This window comes from Carcharhinus amblyrhynchos, chromosome 15, assembly GCF_965287045.1.
Source record: "Carcharhinus amblyrhynchos chromosome 15, sCarAmb.v2.hapA, whole genome shotgun sequence".
NCBI classification, from domain to species: Eukaryota; Metazoa; Chordata; class Chondrichthyes; order Carcharhiniformes; family Carcharhinidae; genus Carcharhinus; species Carcharhinus amblyrhynchos.
Window position 1 is genome coordinate 22,083,979 of NC_137338.1, and position 20,771 is coordinate 22,104,749.

At 43.7% G+C, this 20,771-nt stretch overlaps 1 protein-coding gene across 1 annotated transcript in view; it reads left to right on the forward strand.

Annotated features, from left to right (window-relative positions):
* Positions 1-20,771, forward strand: part of ros1 (c-ros oncogene 1, receptor tyrosine kinase) — a 211,201-nt gene that overhangs the window by 13,654 nt on the left and 176,776 nt on the right. The window contains 3 exon segments of the mRNA XM_080204333.1: positions 5,210-5,269; positions 9,974-10,000; positions 20,684-20,744. Coding sequence (XP_080060459.1) covers positions 5,210-5,269; positions 9,974-10,000; positions 20,684-20,744 — 148 coding nt within the window.

The following is a 20,771-nucleotide window of genomic DNA, read 5'->3' on the forward strand; positions in this document are numbered from 1 at the left end:
CTCCCTCCCCAGATCCTCAGTCCGCACTTTGCCTACGTCGCCGGCACCCACATGTACTACAACGACCGGGTTCTCACCCTCCCACTCCAGGTTCCTCTGCAGCCCAGCTGCGACATCCTGTACCCGAGCACCAGGCAGACAACACACCGTTCTGTGCACTTTGTCATTGTGACAAAGGACAGTGTCAATACTCTTCACCCCACTATCTCCAATCACTACTACGTTCCTTTTCCCCTTCTCTTTGCCTATGTCCTGCTGCATCACTGTACCATGTGCAGTTTGCTCACCAACCTCACCTGCCTCGTCCTCTTCCAGACTGGAAGCAAGAACCTCAAACCTGTTATGCAGATTAAGAGGCTGAGGCCTCCGCTCCTCACCCCCCTTCCTCCTCCTCCCAGCAGCCCCCTTTTGTCCCTGACCCTTAGATTTAGCCAGTCTAGGGGCACCCTCTCTCCCCCTGATGAGCCTCAGTGTCTGTAGCTCAGAGGCCAGCTCATCCACCTTGAGCTGGAGCTCCTCCAGCAACCTGCACTTACTGCAGACATGGTCACTGGGAAGGACCCTGGGGTCCGCCAGTTCCCACATCATACAGAAACCACACATCACATGCCCCTCCATTATTCACTGTAATTTTTTATGGGGAAAAAAATTTTTTTCCTTGTTTCTTGCTGTAGCAGTTTTGAAAAAAATTTTTTTTCCTTGTTTTTTTTTCAAACAAACTCACCTGGCCTTTTTTCTTTCAAGCCCTTTTTGATATTAAGCCCTATTAACTCACTCTGCTTCCCCCTCACTACGCTGCCCGCTGTCTACACCAGGCCTCCTTTTTATGAAGACTAGAAAGGTGAGGAGATTCATGAATTTCAACTCTCTAATCTTCTTTTTACCAATCAGCTTAATGGCTCAGGTAGTAATCCAGAGATTGTTATTTTTCTGGTTCTGCCTTTCAGTCCCTAGCTGCTCACTTTCCCTCGCCAGAATCTCTAATCATTAGTACCCAGGTGGACCACAACAACTGAATCCTTACCTCCCAATCCAAGTTCCTCTCAGGTCCTGAGGAAATCATTGAATCACTGCAGCGCAGAAGGAAGTCATTTGGCCCATCAAGCCTACACTGACCCTCCCCCAACAATCCCACCCAGGCTCTATCCACATAACACTACATATTTATACCACTAATCATCTTAACCTACATGTCTGTGGACAGTAAGGGGCAATTTCTCATGGCCAATCCACCTAACCCTAATCTTTGGAGTGGGGGAGGAAACAGGAGCACCCAGAGGAAACCCATCCCGACACAGCCAGTTGCCCTAGGCTGGTATTGAATCTGGGTCCCTGGCACTGCGAGGCTGTAGTGCTAACCACTGTGTCACTCATAATGTCCTTAACCCTGACACTGAGCAGGAAGCACAACCTCTGGGGCACACACCTGTGGCTGCAGAGAAAAGTATCTATCAGCCCAACTATTTTGTCTCCTGCTATAACTACATTCCCTTTTGTTCTCCTCACTTGAATGATTTTCTGAACCACTGTGCCACGATCAGTTTGCTTATCTTCCTTGCAATCCCTGTTCCCGTGAGAACCTCAAACTTGTTGAAGAATTCCAAGGAATGAGGCTCCTTTGTTGCTACCTTCTGAATCCCCCAAACTTCCCTCGCTCAATGTCACACCCACCTGTCCCTGATCCTAAGTAAAATTTATTTATTAGTCACAAGTAGGCTTATATTCACACTGTAATAAAGTTACTGTGAAAATCCCCTAGTCACCATACTCAGGTGCCTGTTCAGGTACACTGAGGGAGAATTTATCATGGCCAATGCACCTAATCTGCATGTCTTTGGACTGTGGGAGGAAACTGGAGTACCTGGAGGAAACCCATGCAGGTGCAGAGAGAACATGCAAGCTCCATACAGACAGTGACCTAAGCCAGGAATCGAACCTGGGCCCCTGGCGCTGTGAGGCAGCAATGCTAACCACTGTGCCATCCCATTATCAAGCAGATGAAGCAAATTTGGTTTACATAAGATGGGCACTCAAGATCCTTTAATAAAACCAGGCACTCATTTATATCAATTTGAAAAATATGCCAGAGTCAATAAATATGATTTTAGGTTAGCTGGGCTTTAATTGGTTTCACAGGTCGGCGCAACATTGAGGGCCGAAGAGCCTGTACTGTAATGTTTTATGATAGTGGTCATTTAATACTTGTAATGTTTAATTTGTCTTTATACTATTTATTTTAAAATTATACAATCAAGTGGCTACTATCCAAGCTCTGATTATCCCTCAGAATTTTCACACAACAAAACCTTACAAAAGATATCATTGATTTAGCTCGCAGCCAGCTAATATCAACTTACTCCTGTCTAATATAAACTGATACCACAATTGAAAAGAGGTCAAATTCAATTAGTGTTAAATATATTGTTTGGCTTCATTTCTAGTTGTAGTATTGCGATAGTGTCTCTAAGATTTGGGAACCATTAATTGTCTGCCATCTCTATTAACCACAGGTGATAATGTGTATTCAATACAAAAGCAAAATATGCAGATGCTGGAATCTGAAACGGAAACAGAAAATGCTGGAGAAACTCAGCAGGTCTGACAGCATCTATGGAGAATAGAATAGGGCCAACATTTCGAGTCTGGATGACCCTTTGTCAAAGGCCCTGGGTGGTCAAGGGCATGGCTCATTGGACAGTGCCCACCTGGAACAATGACAGACACCCATTAGCGGACATCAAGTGCGGCCAGTGTGCTGGGTCAGTGCAAAGGGAATGGAGCTTGGGTGGGAGCTGTGATGAGGCTGGACTGTGTAGTGGAGTCATGCAGGGGGGGGTCACAAAGGGGGTCATGATGGGGGAGAGCATGTTGGGAGTCAGCCAGCGGACTCAGCGGGAGGACCCTGATGCGGTTGACCCATGTCAGGGTAGGTGAGGAGGGGAGGAGGAAGATATTGCCAATGGTGTCCAATGTCTGTGAGTGGGAGGGGGTCTCTTGGTGCTCTGTGAAATCGGGGTGTCTTTGCAAAGAGGTGGGAGGCCTGAACATGGCAGTGAGACTGTTTTGGAATGGTGACATGATCTCTCAGTGCATTGGGAGACCTCCCCTCCCTCTCCCAAAATACGTCGTGATCCCCCAGCCCTCATTGGCAGCATGTTTCCCCATTCCCTCTGACAAGGATTACTGCACAGGGCCATTGTGTCCCTCCCAATGGGTTCCCCATCATGATTCCCAACATGCCCTCCTCGAGCTCTACCTCTTCACAACCCCCCCCTGCACCAGCCCCCTGCACAGCACCTGCTGCGTAACCCCCTACCATAGCCCCCACTTGAGGCCCCGCCCCACTCAGGCTCCACCTGCTTGGCACTGCCAGCATGCTTGGTGGCCACTGCCAGATGGGCACTGCCCTGCCATGCCCCCCACCACCCAAGTTCTTCAATAGCTTCCGAGTCCCCTGGCATGATCATCGCGCCTGGTCTCTGCTGGTTCTCGCCTGTCTTACACTGTGCCTGAAGGTCGGAAGGCCTCAGGATCTGGGGACAAGCCAGCATTAAATGTTATGCTAATCAACCAGGATGTGATCCAGTCTGCACCAGTAGAAGGTGACTGGGGTGATTGTAAACCCTTTAGCATTGGGTGCGGAGCCACACATTATTTTCCGAGACTGGCATGAACTGCGCCAGGCACGGTGAGACAGGAAAATCACCCCCATAGTTTTTGCAGAATCCTGATGCCCTTGGGAAGGTCAAAAGGACCCAATTCCCACGCTCTCTGATACTGAATATAGCAGAAAAAGAGCTGAGTGTCTGCTATTTGGCAGGATCTGTACTATCGGAATGATGTAAAATATCTTGTATCATGGGTAATCAGTTTTGGGTTAGAGAAGCATATTAAAGACTCTAATTTCCAAATGGGCATTCTCTATTACACCTACTCCAAGAACAGGATAAAGCAATCACTAAATGGAAGTGTAAAGTATTTATGTTTCTGAAAGCAGCCGGTTGACAGCTTTAAATGTTTCCAGTAGAAATCAAGCTGTGTAAGATAGAAGTTGTGCATAAACTTATATGTTAAGTATTGCATTGTACAGTAAGGAACCAAAGGACAAGCTGTTTCTTGTAATTGTGTATGTGCTGTACATATTTATTATCCTGTGATGTTGTTCACAGGACTTAAAAAGAAGTCAACATCCACAGTAATTGTATGAGGGACACTGATTTAACAGCATTGTGGGCAATTTTGGGAGCTACCAGTATTGCGAAGAAGCCTCTGAGGTCTGTGGCAACAAGAGAGCCTCCCTCAGTGTTGCAAATTCCTGTAACCACTGGGAAGAATATCTCAGGATTTGGGAGTGTTGAACAGAGGCACCAGGGAGTGATGAAAGTTGATCCAGGAATTTGTATATACTGAGAGAGGAAACCTGGACAACATGCATCTTGGAGTCCAGGAAAGCTAGAGGAATTTTTTGGGGGGGGCAAGGTGCAAAGAGTTGTGTGGGAGTTAATTGTGCATTATACTAAAAGTCTAATTTATGAAGTAATTCTTACTGTGCTATAAATCATTCTCCAAGCAGAATTGCTCTGAAGGTTCTCAGCTTGTTCCTTATCATCTCCGGCCAAACAGCTTTGATTATTGTAACTATAGTATTAGTGGCATAACGCTGATCATAGGGTTGGGCATTGGTTTGCTGGGGGTCTATCCTGATTCCCCAATACCTTCAGTTTTGCTGACTGTACCAGCTGGAGACTTGCCTTCAGAGACTGGGGGAAATTTAATCAGAATATCCCTGTAACAGCTCTCACCTGAATCTTGAATGGTGGCATTCATGGGGCCAGGGAAAACACATATTTGTCAGCCCTTTCAGTACCAAACATTGCCCCATTATGAGGAAGCCAATAATTGGGAAGGGAACAAAGTCATAGAATCTTAGAATCATACAGTGCAGAAGAGGCCCTTCGGCCCATCGAGTCTACACTGGCACGAGAAACACCTGAATTTCCACCTAATCCCATCTATCAGCCTTAAATGTCATGACATTCCAGGTGCTCATCCAGGTACTTTTTAATCATCATACATCAAAATGTTCTTTTTTAAATTACACGACAGATGATTTAGAAATTAGTTTTATTTTAACTGAGATTTGTTTTATTTGTGGAAAGTTAAGCGCATTTTCCAAGAATGTAATAAATTTGTTTCTGTCTTATCACAGTGTACTGAAGTATGCAACCATTCCAACTACACAGTATTTCGCAATTGTTTCAACCTGTGTGTAAGTAAATTTTATGCTTACAAATGAACTATAGAGCTGATTTGCTGAGTTGTAAAACGTACAAATAAATGGGTGTTTGGGCATACAAACAGAATTCTGTTCCAATTTTACAAACCTTTTTATTAAGAACTGATTTGGCATGAATTAGAATTTGTCATTAACCTGATTAAGTTTGAAACTAGCCCAGTGCTATTGTTTACTGACATCTGTGATATCACTATGAATGGCGTCACTTTCAAAATCAACTCTTTTATATACATGTAATACAACTATGGCTTATCATCTTCTGTGACTACTAATAATCTGTTTTTCCCCTTACTTTATATTTTGTACTTCTGAGTTTTTCCAACCAGAATTTTTCAATGCCACATCCATTCTTTCGTTAAACAGATACGATTAAGACTGCTCAGAGTTCCGTCAGTATAACTTTCTCAGCAACAACCAGGCAATATATGGAAACTATTCAGCTAACTTGATTTTATCATTCTGCGCTTGTGAGGATGCACCTGGCATCTCTTTAGCTCCTCTTTAATAAATGAAGCAAGGGTGCAAGTTGTAGGGACGGGCCGTTGTCCCACCTCTATTTGATGTTGTGCTATCATGATGTGATAAAATATACTCCATGGAGAGTATTGTGTGTCTGAAGTGGACTGGTACAAATCTGGATCACTAACAATTTAACTGCAAGATACAGCAATATTGTCTTTCAAATCTAGGCATTCAAATTTGCAGATCACGTTCTAACATGTACTAAAGGAGCTAACATGTACATACTACAACTACAGTGTGCATATCTAAATATTCACTCATTGCAATTTATTATAAACAAGTGACATAATCTGTATTAATTTGCTGTCATGTAATATTTTAAATTGCAGATGTACTGTCTTTTGGCTCAGATTCAAAGTATGTTTAATCTTCAGTCTAATCACATCCAAATGTTAAGGCAATTGGAATTTATTAGACATCCTGTAGCCAGTAAGCTGGATACCAGTATTGTTACATCATAATGGGCATATCAGAGGGATTTCTTTTCTCCTGTATGATTTATCATTTTTAAAGTGGGTTTTATGAACTTTCTAATCGCAATCTTTATGCCATGATGTCACAAAAATGAAAGAAGTGGAATGTACTCTTTGGGTGGGGGAGAGAAAAGTCCTTTTAAGCACTTTGTAAGTAAGGGGTGTTGTGTAGCGACGTTGTATTCAAGGTACTTTTCTTTGTATTAATTGTGAAATTGGGTGAGAAGGTATTGATCATTCACAGAAGGATGTCTTGTGTTGTTTCAGTATAATATTTCACTGTCCTGTGTATTGCACATCATAATTTTGTTCAACGCTCCATTTGGTGTTTTTTGTTTAAATTTAGCTTTGCTAAATACATATTTTAATGCTCTCCGGATAGCTGGTGCCTGTACAGCTGTGCTTGGCACCCTTCCCGGATTTTCATGCCTAAACAGGGAGTATGACTGTTTCTTCTTATCATTCATACCTTCCAATAGTGACTCTTATGTCGAAAGTATTTTGATGTCCGTAAAGCACTTCAGGCTGTCCTGAGGTGATGAAAGGTACTACATAAATACAAGTCAAAGTACCAACTGCTCATCTTGCCAAATCAGTGGACGTTTGATGACTGCAGCTGCTGATGATGTCCCACAGTGTATCATAATCATTGACTTGGAGTTTGGGTAATCTGGTGGTTCAAATGATCAAACAAAACACCAGATCCATAAGGGCATGATTTTACCATCATGTTGTACGAAAACTTGGTAAAGTTGGGTGTGAGGCGAATAGTGCAATCTGCATCCACTTCTGCACCGGTTCCCCCTTTACCAAGGCCCAAAAATGGCCACAGTTGGGAATCCTCCCAAAATGGGCGCGACAGCCATTTAAATGTATTTGCATGGATTTCAAACCACTTAATGAACTGCATGCCCCACTTTACCGGCACCCCCACCTTTACCACCGCGTTCGCCAATCCAGAATTGTCCTGAATCTATTCCATTTAGATTGGGAGTGGTGCCACACGACCTGATAGCGACTGTGCACATTGTGAAGGGGGGAATTTTGTTCCCATGTAAACTGTGAAGTGGTCATTCCCACCAGTTCAGTCATTTGTGACAGGTAAATAGGAGGCAGAGAGTGGGGGTCAATGGGTGCTATTCGGATTGGCGGTTGGTGACTAGTGGGGTGCCCCAGGGGTCGGTGCTGGGGCCTCAGCTATTTACCATTTATATAGATGATCTGGAGGAGGGAACCGAGTGTAGGGTGTCGAAATTTGCTGATGACACCAAGATTGGGGGAAAGGCAAATTGTGCGGAGGGTGTGGAGAGTCTGCAGAAGGATCTAGATAGGCTGGGCGAATGGGCCAGGAAATGGCAAATGGAATTTAATGTTGGCAAGTGTGAGGTGGTCCACTTTGGTAGGAATAATGGTAGGAAGGACTATTACTTACGTGGCGAAAAACTGCAGCAGGCGATGGTGCAGAGGGACCTCGGGGTCCTTGTGCATGAGTCGCAAAAACCCAGCCTGCAAGTGCAGCAGGTGGTCAGGAAGGCGAATGGGATGCTGGCCTTCATAGCGAGGGGGATTGAATATAAAAGTAGGGAGGTCTTGCTGCAGCTGTATAGGGCATTGGTGAGGCCGCAGCTGGAGTACTGTGTGCAGTTTTGGGCGCCGCACCTGCGCAAGGATATTTTGGCCCTGGAGGGAGTGCAGAGGAGGTTTACTAGGCTGATACCGGAGTTGAGGGGGTTGAGCTATGAGGAGAGGCTGAATAAACTAGGCTTGTACTCGTTAGAGTTTAGAAGAATGAGGGGAGATCTCATTGAGACGTATAAGATGATGAATGGGATGGATAGGATAGAGGTGGAAAGACTCTTCCCGCTCAAAAAAGACAGTAGGACTAGGGGGCACAGCCTCAAGATAAAGGGGGGGCGGTTCAGAACGGAGTTGAGGAGGAACTTCTTCACTCAAAGGGTGGTGAATCTCTGGAATTCTCTGCCCGTTGAAGTGGTGGAGGCTGCCTCGCTAAATATTTTTAAGAAGCGGGTTGATGGGTTTTTGATAAGAGAGGGGATTAAGGGTTATGGGGAGAGGGCGGGAAAGTGGAACTGAGCCACGACAGATCAGCCATGATCTTATTGAATGGCGGGGCAGGCTCGAAGGGCCAGATGGCCTACTCCTGCTCCTATTTCTTATGTTCTTATGTTCTTATGTAAATGGGTGAGGATAAGGTAGTTTATTTTCCTGTTTGGTGCTCCTCTGGTCAACTCCAACAGGGCCTGACTGGCAGATATGTCCTTCAGAGCGTAGCCAGTTCAATTGTCATCAGTACTATTGAGCTGCATTTGATGATGGGTGTTAAAGTGCATCACCTTTGTACCCTAGCTACCCTTAGTGCTTCTTCCGAGTGGCGTTTAACATGGAGGAGTACTGATCTGGAAGGGGTGTGGTGAGTGGTAATCAACGGTTCCTTGTCCGTGTTTGACCTGCTGCTATGAGACTTCATGGGATTCAGAATGAATGTTCAGAACTCCCAGGGTCACTCTCTCTCTGCTGTATACCACCTTTGGGTCTGCCTTACCAGTGGCTTGGACATAGCCAGGGATGGTGATGGAGGATTCTGGGCCATTGGCTGGAAACTATGATTCAGTGAATATGAATATGTCATGCTGTTGCTGAATTAGTCTGTGGGAGAGGTCTCAAAACCTTATATGTTAGTGTGGAGTGCTCTGCAGCATCGTGTTGGCAAGTTGTGCCTTTATCATATTTAATGTCGAGGTCAATGCCGGGTGGTCTTTCCAGTTCTTTTCTTATTGGACTTTACTATAGTGGTTTAATTCAATTGGGTGGCTTGCTTGAGGGCAGATATGAGTGACCACATTGCTGTAGGTCTGGAATTGCAGGGAGGCCAGACCAGGTAAAGACAGCAGATTTCCTTAGGACATTAGTCAACTGGCTGTGTTTTTCATAATTATTACAAACTATTTTTAAATCCAGGGTTATTAATTAATTGAATTTGACTTAAATTATTTGAATTTAATTAGTTTGCATGTTTGATATTAGAGAAATGTAACATTTACACAATAGTTAGGTGAATATCTTTTGAGGTTCTTTGTGGTCTGTAACCATTTCGTTTACAGCTTCTGAACAATTCCAATTAACAAGATGAGCCCATAAACACATTATTACTTCAGCTGACGAGATCATTTTTGTTATGTCTGTTCCAAAGTACAGGAACATGTTCTTGCCAGTCTCCTTGGAGACCAATTTTGTTTTCTTCAAGTCTTTGCTAACATTGAGGACAAAAATATGCATCTATGTTGAATGTGTTTATTGAGTAGCTTTTGTTTGTAAAATGTATTTATATACACTTAAAGCATGCATGGATCTTCTGAAATCAGCCATTTGGAAGAATTATCACTCCAAGGGCATGTTTCATTTTTAATCAAAACTGCATAGTGATTACAGTTTTCTTTTTAACAAGGGAAGATATATTCAATAGTTTCATGTGAGCAGTTGGTCCCTTTAGCTATGTATTAAGGTAGAATAGAAGTTCAGGTGTTTTGGTTTAGAGTGGGCTTGGTATAATAAGGTCACACGTAGAACATCACTGAAATTCAACTGCACATTTTTTGTTCTTTTATTGATAGATTCTTGCAGGCTGTATGTGAAAGTATAAATTCCTTTCTTTATTTTCCAGGATTCAACATTCAATCAGACGTGTGAGGTAAGTGGCATCAAAAATCTGCATATTATAATGCAGTTTGTACAATGCGTTAGTAACGAGGAAAGAACAGGTTATTTCAGTCAAACTTTCCAGTTGCATTTTGTTCTGTCTCCTGTCAGTTTGTAATTGTCGACATCCAAAGTTGACAATTATAGTGTGCTAAATTAAACCCAGTCTTTACACAGCTTTTATTTTCTCAGCATGAAAGGTTCCCTCAGAGGTTCCATAATCTATAAGAATGAATTTCGAAAGCTTTAGTATGTAAATCTTTAAGACTGCAATACTTGGCTTTTTTATCCAATTTTCTACACAAGCACCCCTCCAGTATCTCACCCAAGATTTTCAGTGTCCGTAATCATTATAACTGATCCTCGTGGAACCTTCACATCTGCAAATTTTCTAGCAGGAAATAACTTAAAATGATCAATGAACATGGTTGATTTTCCCCCTGACCTCTCTCCCTGGGTTTACCTTAGTGCCCCAGTTGTTGTCTGATCAAAGCCAGCTAAAGGATAATAGTCAAAGTTGGGACTACTCAGAATCCTACTATTGCAGAAGGAGGCCATTCGGCCCATTGAGTCTCTACCAACTACAATCCAACCAAGGCCTTATCCCCACAACTCCATGCATTTACCCTAGCCAGTCCCCCTGACACTAAGGGGCAAATTAGCATGGCCAATCCATCTAACCCACACATCTTTGGACTGTGCGAGGAAACCGGAGTATCTGGAGGAAACTCTCGCAGTCATGGGGTGAATGTGCAAACTCCACACAGATAGGAATCGAACCTAGGTCCTTGGCGTTATGAGGCATCAGTGCTAACCACTGTGCCACCGTGCTGCTGGTGGGATTTTCTGGCCCTGCTGTAGTGAACGGCGATTTGGCTAAGCACCAAATTCTCCGTCCTCGCTTATAGTGGCAGCGGGGCAAGAAGGGCTGGAAAATTGTTCAGAACAGCTTCTTTTGCTAATATCCACGGCAGGAAGCTTAGACAAGATAAAATAAAAATGCGTTTGCAAAACCAGTTAATAGTTGCTACCATGTGTTCCATAAGCTTTTTGCTAATGACATTGAAGCCAACAGCGTTCTCTGTCAAAATTTCATTTTTCAAGTGTGGAGCTTCATTCCTTCAGAAGTTAATTACCGTTGAAGATTTACAATCTTTTCCCCACTGCTTTTCTATTTCTTTTATTTCACTCTCTTAATCCCAACCAACTTTGCCAATCTTTTTTCTCTTTCTGTGAATGATTTAAATCTAATTTGTACATAGGGCGGCATGGTGGCATTGTTGTTAGCACTGCTGCCTTACAGCGCTGGGGACCCGGGTTTGATTCCCGGCTTGGGTCACTGTCTGCGTGGAGTCTGCATGTTCTCCCTGTGTCTATGTGGGTTTCCTCCGGGTGCTCCGGTTCCCTCCCACAGTGCGAAAGACATCCTGGGTAGGTGCATTGACCCGAACAGGCGCCGGAGTGTGGCAACTAGGGGAATTTCTCAGTAACTTCACTGTAGTGTTAATGTAAGCCTTACTTGTGACTAATAAATAAGCATTAAACTTTAATGCACACACACCCACCAGTGATGCCTTATTGGATTAAATATTCGAGTAGAGCAAGTCTTTCTTTAAAGACACCAAAGCTTTTGTGGGCAGCAGTCAACGGGGTCACTGGCAAGCACCATAACTAGAATTTTCTGGCTGTTCACATACCGTGGCTGCTGCTGAAAGTGAGGATGGAGAATTTCAAACAATGGGATCTCAAACAATGACGAGACGGAGTACAGGAATGAGATAGAGAATCTGGTGAACTGGTGCGGCAACAATAATCTCTCCCTCAATGTCAACAGAACAAAGGAGATTGTCATTTCCTTCAGGAAGCATAAAGGAGAACATGCCCCTGTCTACATCAATGGGGACAAAGTAGAAAAGGTCAAGAGCTTCAAGTGTTTAGGTGTCCAGATCACCAACAATCTGTCCTGGTCTCCCCATCCCGACACTATAGTTAAGAAAGCCCACCAACGCCTCTACCTTCTCAGAAGACAAAGGAAATTTGGCATATCATCTACAATTTTCACCAACTTTTACAGATGCACCATAGAAAGCATTCCTTCTGGTATGGCTTGGTATGGCTCCTGCTCTGCCCAAGACCACAAGGAACTACAAAAGGTTGTGAATGTAGCCAAATCCATCACGTAAACCAGCCTCCCATCCATTGACCCACTTCCCACTGCCTTGGCAAAGCAGCCAGTACAATTAAGGACCCCATGCACCCCAGACATACTCTCTTCCACCTTCTTCCTTCAGGAAAAAGATACAAAAGTCTGAAGTCATGTACTGACCGACTCAAGAGCAGCTTCTTCCCTGCTGCTGTCAGACTTTTGAATGGGCCTACCTTGCATTAAGTTGATCTTTCTCTATACCCGAGCTATGACTGTAACACCAGATCCTGCACTCTCTCATTTCCTTCTGTATGAATGGTATGCTTCGTCTGTATAGCGTGCAAGAAACGATACTTTTCACTGTATGTTAATACATATGATAATAATAAATTGCAGTGGATCCAGAAAATCCTGCTGGCATGAACAGCCGGTAAATTCCAACCAATCTTTTGCCACTGACTGTAAAATGCCAGCCATTATCTTTAACAATGTGGTTATGTTCTTGGAATAGCATTTCTTTTAAACTTGTGAAGAAATAAGGCTCCACATTTGCAAAATGAAATTTTAAGAGAGAATGGTGTTGGCCTCAAAGTCATTAACAAAAAGCTTTACTTTGTTCGTCTTTTTTTTTTAAGATCAGTTTAAATACATTTTATAAATTGGCATAACTTAAATGGTGGTGTGATTTGAGGTCTTAAATGACCGTCTACTCTTGGGAAATGTTGTAACGTCCAGATTGTGTACATTGGAGAAAAGCTGGGAAAGGTTTGAAAATGTGGGGAATAAATTAGGCTTATACTAAAGTTCCTCAACTCATCAAAAACTAGAACTTCAGTTGTACAGAAAAATGCTGGAACATCTCAGCAGGTCTGACTGTAGCTGTGGAGAAAGAACAGCCATCATGTGGAGATGCAGGCATTGGACTGGGATAGGCAGAGTAAGAAGTCTCTCAACACCAATCCAACAGGTCTAATTGGTAGCACAAGCCACAAGCTTTGAGTGCTGCTCTTTCATCAGGTGAGTGGGAGTTCTGTTCGCAAACAGAGCATATAAAGGCACAAACTCAATTTATAAGATAATGGTTGGAATGCGAGTTTTTTTTACAGGTAGTCAAGTCTTAAAGGTACAGACAGTGTGAGTAGAGAGAGGGCTAAGCACAAGTTAAAGTGGTGTTTATTGTCTCCAGTCAGGATAGTTAAGTGAGATTTTTGCAAGTCTAGGCAAGTTGTGGGAGTTACAGATAATGTGACATGAACCCAAGATCCCGGTTGAGGCTGCCCTCATGTTTGCAGAACTTGGCTTGGAACTAGAGCAGGGCTTCTGACAAAGGGTCATCCAGACTGGAAACATTTGTCAGAACTCTACCACCTCACCTGCCACAGAATCGGAGTGGGTGAGAGTCAGACAAAAGAAATCCCTGCTGATCTCGGGGGGGAATTTCTGGTTTTGCCCAAGCGAGGCTGTAAAAGCCCACCCAGTGGCTCAATTCTCTCTTCACAGACGCTGTCAGACCTGCTGAGATTTTCCAGCATTTTCTCCTTTTGTTTCCGATTCCAGCATGCGCAATATTTTGCTTTTAAGGTTGTGTTGCATTCATTTTGGAAGCAGGATAGCTTTTGATTGATTTCAGTGTGTAGCTGCTCTGCCATCCTACTTTACATAACTCAACACTGATCCCACGCAGCAATTTTTCTGTTGCATTTGCCCATTCTGACTCACTGCACCAATGGCCTTGGATTAGTGGTGAAGTCTGTATTCACTCATGACAGCAACCTCAATAATTTATTGCTTGTGAACTAATGATCCAGTAAGTGAGTGAAAGAAATGTGAGATGTGACTCAATTTTTCTTCAATAATTTCATTCTTTTATTGAATCCACCTCGCACCCCCCTCCACACACACGCACACGCACACGCACACACTCCCTAGAATATTTGCAGTCTTTCATGCCCTTCATACATCTCAGTACACTTGGCAACAAGTGAAACGTTTCTGACTAATCGAAAGGGCAACACCTCTGAAAAAGCAGTGCTTCTTCAGCATTGTATAGCAGCGCCAGCTTAATTCATAGACTCAAATTCTTGATGCGGCTTGAATCCGCAACCTTTTGACTCTGAGGTGAAAATGCTTCTGCTGTGCTGGCACAATAGGAAGTAAATAACTTCTTAAATTCCATCTTTTGTTCCTGTTTTCAGAAAGGAAGCCTGCAGTCGTTCTCCAATCTTCATTACTTAGGTATTGAATTAGAACGCAACCGGGGCATACCCAGCCCAGTCAATCTTCACTAATCGTGCACGTTCTCCCCTGCATGGCTTTCCTCCAGGTGCTCCAGTTTCCTCCCACAATCCAAAGATGTGTGGGTTAGATTGGCTGTGCTAAATTGCCCCAGTGTAAATGCGTGGGGTTATGGGGATAGGGCCTGGGTGGGATTGTTGTAGGTGTAGGCTTGATTAGCCAGACTCCACCTCCTGCACTGCAGGGATTCTATAAATGAAGTGGGTGCCAGAAGCGTGGGAGAAATCACGTATTTATTTGTGTAATGTGGGCATTACCGGATAGGCCAGCATTTGGTGCCCATCCCTAATTTCCCTTGAGAAGGTGACAGTCAGCCACCTGACTAGTTATACAATATCCTGATATAATCATTGCCACAATTTTTTTCTTCTGGGTTCTGTAATACTGGCAAGGCCCTCCAGCATATACAGATAGCACTTACTACATGTGCAAAACTTAACACACCATTCTCTCGCTTCTTGAAAGAAATCGTGAGAGTTTTGACGAAATTGAACTCAAAACAAAAGGATGGTACCTGATGTAGACTACAGAATGTAAATAACCAGAAAAAGCGAAGTCAGTGATGCTGGTGTACCTAATACTGACAAAATGTTCTTTTTTAAAGAGATAAATCACAGATTTGTTAGGGTTCAAAAGGAAGCCATTTGGTCCATGTCTGCACCAGCTCTCCTGCTGATTTTGTTCTGTCAGCCTTTGCTGGACAATAAAATCTTCCCAATCTTGAGACCTACCACTAATCCTCACAGCATTGTATGCCTTCCCATTCAATTTGCTATCATCCTTAACCTCCTTCATTACCCCTGGATGGTACATCCATCTCAGAGTCATTCTCTCTCAATGTAATACAAGAATACAAGAGCACAAGAAATGGAAGCAGGAGTAAGCCACATGACTCATTGAACCTAATCTACCATTCAACACAAACATAGCTGATGTTGTGTCTCAACTCTAACCTCCCACCTCCCCGCCCCCCTGCTCCCACCTTCCCCCAACCCCATTAGAAGCCACAAACCTTCCTTCCCAGCCTTAAATACATCTGATGATGAACCGTCCACAACCCTGTGGGGTAGAGAATTCCAAAGATTTACAACTGAGTGAAATAATTTCTCTTAATCTTAGTCCCAAATGATTGTCCCATTCCAAGACTATGCCCTTGTGTTCTAGACTTCCCGACTAGCAGAAACAGTCATTCAAATGGTCATCTACTCAATCAAACTCTCCCCCCGCCCCCCCAAGAATCCTGCTTGCCTCATTAAGATCACGTATACCCCCTTCCAAAATCTAGAGAAAATCTAGGCCCAGTTCACTCATCTTCCCAACACAGGACAACCCCGCTGACTTCCTGAATCCCCTTTAGACTCAGCCTTTATATTCTTTCTCCATGTTCTTTCTACAAAATGAATCACTTCACATTTCCCTGCATTGAACTTCATGCCACCTTGTCTATATCTCTTTGAGGTTCTGCACTATCTTCCATTTACAATGCTTCCGAGTTTCGTATCATCAGCAAACTTTGAAATTGTGCTCAGGACACCAAGATGTAGGTCACTTAGTACACAAAAAGTAAGGGTCCCAACATTGATTCCCAGAGAGCTCCGCTGCAAATCTTCCTCCAGCATGAGATATATCAATTAACCACTACTCTCTGAGTGGAATTTTCCCGTCCTGCCCATAGGAATCGTAGCGGGCAGGGGCAGACCATGCAAAGGTTCGTTAACCTCGGGCAGGATTTTCTGATGTTGAGGAGAGTGCAGCTGGAAAATCCTACCCCTTCCGTTACTCAGCCAATTTCATATCCATGTTGCTACTGTCCCTTTTTTTTTCCCCATGAGCTATAACTTTGCTCACAGGTCTGTTGTGTGTTACTGTTTCAAACACCTTTTGGAAGTCCGTGTACGCCACTTCAACAGCATTGCCCTCATCAACCCACTCCATTACCTCTTCAAAAAAACTCCAGGTTGTTGGTTAAATATGATTTTTCTTTTCACAATGTTTTTCTTTCTGTGATTAACCTGCATTTGTCCATGCAGCTATTCATTTTGTTCTAAGTTATTTTTTCTAAACGTTTCCACACCACTGAAATTGAACTTGATGCTCTTTTACTGGGTCCTAGGCATCGAAGGTGGATATGAGGATGTAGTTGAGCAAATTGCAGCTGTAGAAATGTTGTGAATGGAGAACAAAAGGCTAGGCCGTTTGGATTTAGTAAAATGCAGCTGTAAGTAAATTGTGGTATAGTTTTTTTTCAATGGTGGATACAGAAGGAAGTAGGGTTAGGATGTGGAATCGGGGTGGAGGGGAAGTAATAGTTAGAGAAGGTGATGGAAGGAAGTGAGCAGAATTGGCCTTCTATGTGATTAATACCATGGGACTAGCAAGACCATGTGAGATGGCCTGGTCGAATAGGTGATCACGAATGAGTTGGAGAGTTTGCATGGATCTCATGATATAAACCATGGATTTCATACTAGTAGTAGTAGTTTGGAGCTTCTCTGGCTATCACTACAATTCTGCAAAGCATTTGGCATTTTCTGTAGTTATTTCAAATTGCCAAAGCCTACAGGTAGTGGAGTGGTGTGGCAGGTGCGAAAGGACATTTTGCTGACATCAGGACTTCTGAACAAACAGGTTGCCTCAGACATTAACATTAGACATTCCCCTTGGGATAAAGCATGATTTGGAGAATTTACAGAGATTGTGCAGGCAGGAAAAGCTCCTGGAGGAAATGGAGATGGTTGGGGGGGGCGCGGAATGGGATGGGTCTTTGTAAGGGTGTTCTGTGAGTTATTCTCCTACCTGAAGCCCATTTAAATCAGTGTATGAGATGCCTACACTTCTGGTAAGGATGTCCTTACTGCCATGAAGCCTGTACTTGACCCTGTATCATCCTGACAATGCCAACCAGTATCAGAGCACAGTGTCAGGCCACTGCCTGACCACAATCTTTTTTGCCAGGGGCTATACTTTAAAGTTTATTTATTAATCACAAGTAGGCTTACATTGACACTGCAAAGAAGTTACTGTGAGATTCCCCTAGTCGCTACACTCCAGCACCTGTTTGGGTCAATGCACCTACCCAGCAGATCCCGTGCAGACATGGGGAGAATTGCAGACTCTGCACAGACAGTGACCCAAGCTGGGAATTGAACCTAGGCCCCAGGTCCCTGACGCTGTGAGGCAGCAGTGCAAACCACTGTGCCATCTGTGAAGTTACTGTGAAAATCCCCTAGTCGCCATACTCTGGTGCCTGCTCAGATACACCGTGAGAGAATTTAGCATGGATAAAGCAGCTAATCAGCACATCTTTCGGACTGAGAGGAAACTGAAACATCTGGAGGAAACCCGCTGAGATACTGGGAGAATGTGCAGACTCCGCACACAGTGAGCCAAGCCAGGAATCGAACCGGGGTCCCTGGAGCTGTGAGACAGCAGTGCTAACTCCCATAACAGGTTCAAGTCTATGTGAACCTGTTGTAAACTGCACTGCGTGACATCACATCTGCGCGGTGCCAATATATGGTGGGGGAGTCAATATTTGGTGGGAGGGCGAGCTTATGATATTAATCGTTATGGAGATGAATGTAAAGTAGGTTCACGCTTGATGAGATCGCTAGTGAGGGGTGGGGAAGATCTGAAATTATGATCTCGCTGCTACGTCTGTGATTTCCGGATTTTGACCCCCACCGGCATTGGAATGGATGGCGAGCATGTTTTGTACTTCCAGAGTTTTGAAATCACCACACTGTTTTACACAGATACTGGAGCTATCATCACGTATCATTGAATGTAATTCTCCAATCTCGCCATGTACTGTAGAATGATATTTATTTACAGTACACAGATTCTAATGCAGAGTGAGTGATGTGACTTCCTGGATGCTTATGTATACGTGCAGACAACAATTGAGTTTCTAACTGAAATACCAGAAACCACAACATTGTTCTCCATTCACCAACAGTCTCACAGCTTGCCTTCCTTTTATCACTGATCAGAGAGAGACTGCTTGACCACAAAATAAACATGCCAAGTGAAGTTTATGAACAAAATCATGCAATATCATGTTCAAAGGTCAACCAGTTACACCAGTACATTCCCTTGTAGCCTCCTTGTGCTTTTGCTGTCCTAGTTCCCTTGGGTAGTGTTACACTAGTGGCTATGGCATGGCTTGTGAAAGGCTGCTGAATTTCAGTGGGGAAAACTGCAGATGGCCCTGGAGGATACCTGTAGGCAGCTTGGCTGGACAGATTGCTGGAACTGCAAGCCACTTTTCATATTGTAATTGACATTGATGAGGATGGCAGCTTGAATTTATTTGGCAGCAAGCTGGTCTTACATGACCAAAGTCTGACCTTTCAATGTGACACTCTGACGTTGGGTAACTGTTATTTGTGTTACAATGGAATCTACAACATTGGACACTGCATCATGACTGGGTTCACAGGTGTGTGAATGAAGTTGCCCACCAGTTCCATGCTGCAAAGGATGGGCTTTAAACTTGACACAAAACTCTGTGCCAAGCTGGTGCTAAGTTTCACATTCTCCTTGGCATTAACTTCAGGCTTTTCAGCAGGTTTCCATCCATCTTACATTGTGCCTGTGCTCTTCTGTAGGCTGCCCCATTGACATCCTTATCTGAGTCCTCTGTGATGGAACCCATGTGCATCCTCAGTGAGCTGGTACCTGTGCTGTCCTTGCTTCTTATCCCTTCTGCATCCTACTCATGGTTGATGTCTCACCACATGCAGATCCTGCTTCTAATTTAAATTACATGCAGTGTCAGTATCTGAATTGGTGGCTGAAAATTTGATAGCTTCATCATCACTCCTTTCTTGATGTTTTTCCTTGCCTGGCCAGCTCGCACCTCCTGGCTACCCGAAAGGGAAAAATATGGAAGGGTAAAGCTGTGATGTGGAAAGTAAGAGGTGCATGCTTACAGATTAGCAGAAAGTGGGATTTGAGGGGAAGGTTCAGATATGAGGTTACTGCTATCTTCAATGGTTTGAGGCCTGCTGTTGGCCATGGCCTTGAATGGCCATCCCGATAATGACTAGCAGCATCTCCTCCATGGGGGTTAGGATGTGCCTGTCTATCCTCTGATTAATTCTCACTGCCACCTTTTCCTGCAAGAAAGAGGCAAATGTGACGATGCATTTGGCTGAGGCTGATATGGCTGAGATAGTTGAATGGCTGTGTGTACAAGGTGTGAAACTTGGTTTGCAGCAGTGCTAAGTATTTGGAAGTGAGCTGAAGCAAATCAGGCGTGAGGCCTAATTGAGAGAGATTGTTGGTGGGTGCGGTGACTTGATTAGTGTTTGTTACAATTGGTACATTTGGTAGGGAATAACATTTGCAAATGCATTCATTAATCCTGTCCATTCATGTGAAGTTGGTGAACCAATTCATCCAGGTTGTTGGGGCTTATCTCATGGCACTGATGTCCATCTGCTCCCACTGCCTGTTTGAGTGTATGCACCTGGTGGGCCCCTTACAGATACAAAACACCACCACCACTACCATGACCTCCAGTGAAACACTCAAAAACCTGGATGCCCCCTCTGTCTCCTGTTGTCAATTCTCATTCTTTCTCAGGTCAGATTCTCTTCAACCATAACTTTCAGCACCTGCTCCAACCAATCCAGCCTCCTCTTTAACAGGTACTTTGGAGGTGCTGACCACTCTCGATTCCCTGCTATTGTGTGCAGCCAGTGAGCAGTGAGGCGGGTGCTGGCTGGCCGCAGAACTTAGGAACTGTGATTCCTTAATCTCAGCAAGTCTGACAGCATCTGTGGAGATAGAATAGATCCAATGCTCTATTCGAGCCAATGCTGTATTCTCTATCCACAGATGCTCTCAGACTTGCTGAGATTTTTCACTATTTTCTGTTTCTGTTTCAGATTCCAGCATCTGCAGTATTTTGCCTTTATATCATTGCAATCAATTGGTGTGGGTTGGATGCTTTCCAATTTAACCTCCTAAACCTGGTGTTTAAGCACAAAGCATGCACCATCTGGTTATTTATCCCATTGCTGTTTGCAGAACTTACCACGTGAAAATTTGCTGCTGTATTTGTTATAACACTGGATTTACTTCAAAAGTACTTCAGTTGCTGTGAACTACTTCGTCATGTGAAGGACTTTTTAAATGCAGGCTGTCTCTTTAATCATTTTTTATTTAATTCATTGAGTCTTATTGTTAGCATAACTGTGTCCTAGGATTTTGATTTTTTTTTTACAGGTACAAATCTGTCAATTGGGCTGTAAGGAGGCCGAGGAATCCTACGGTTTTCACATAGCAGGTGAAGTTTTAAAGTTTGACCTCCATG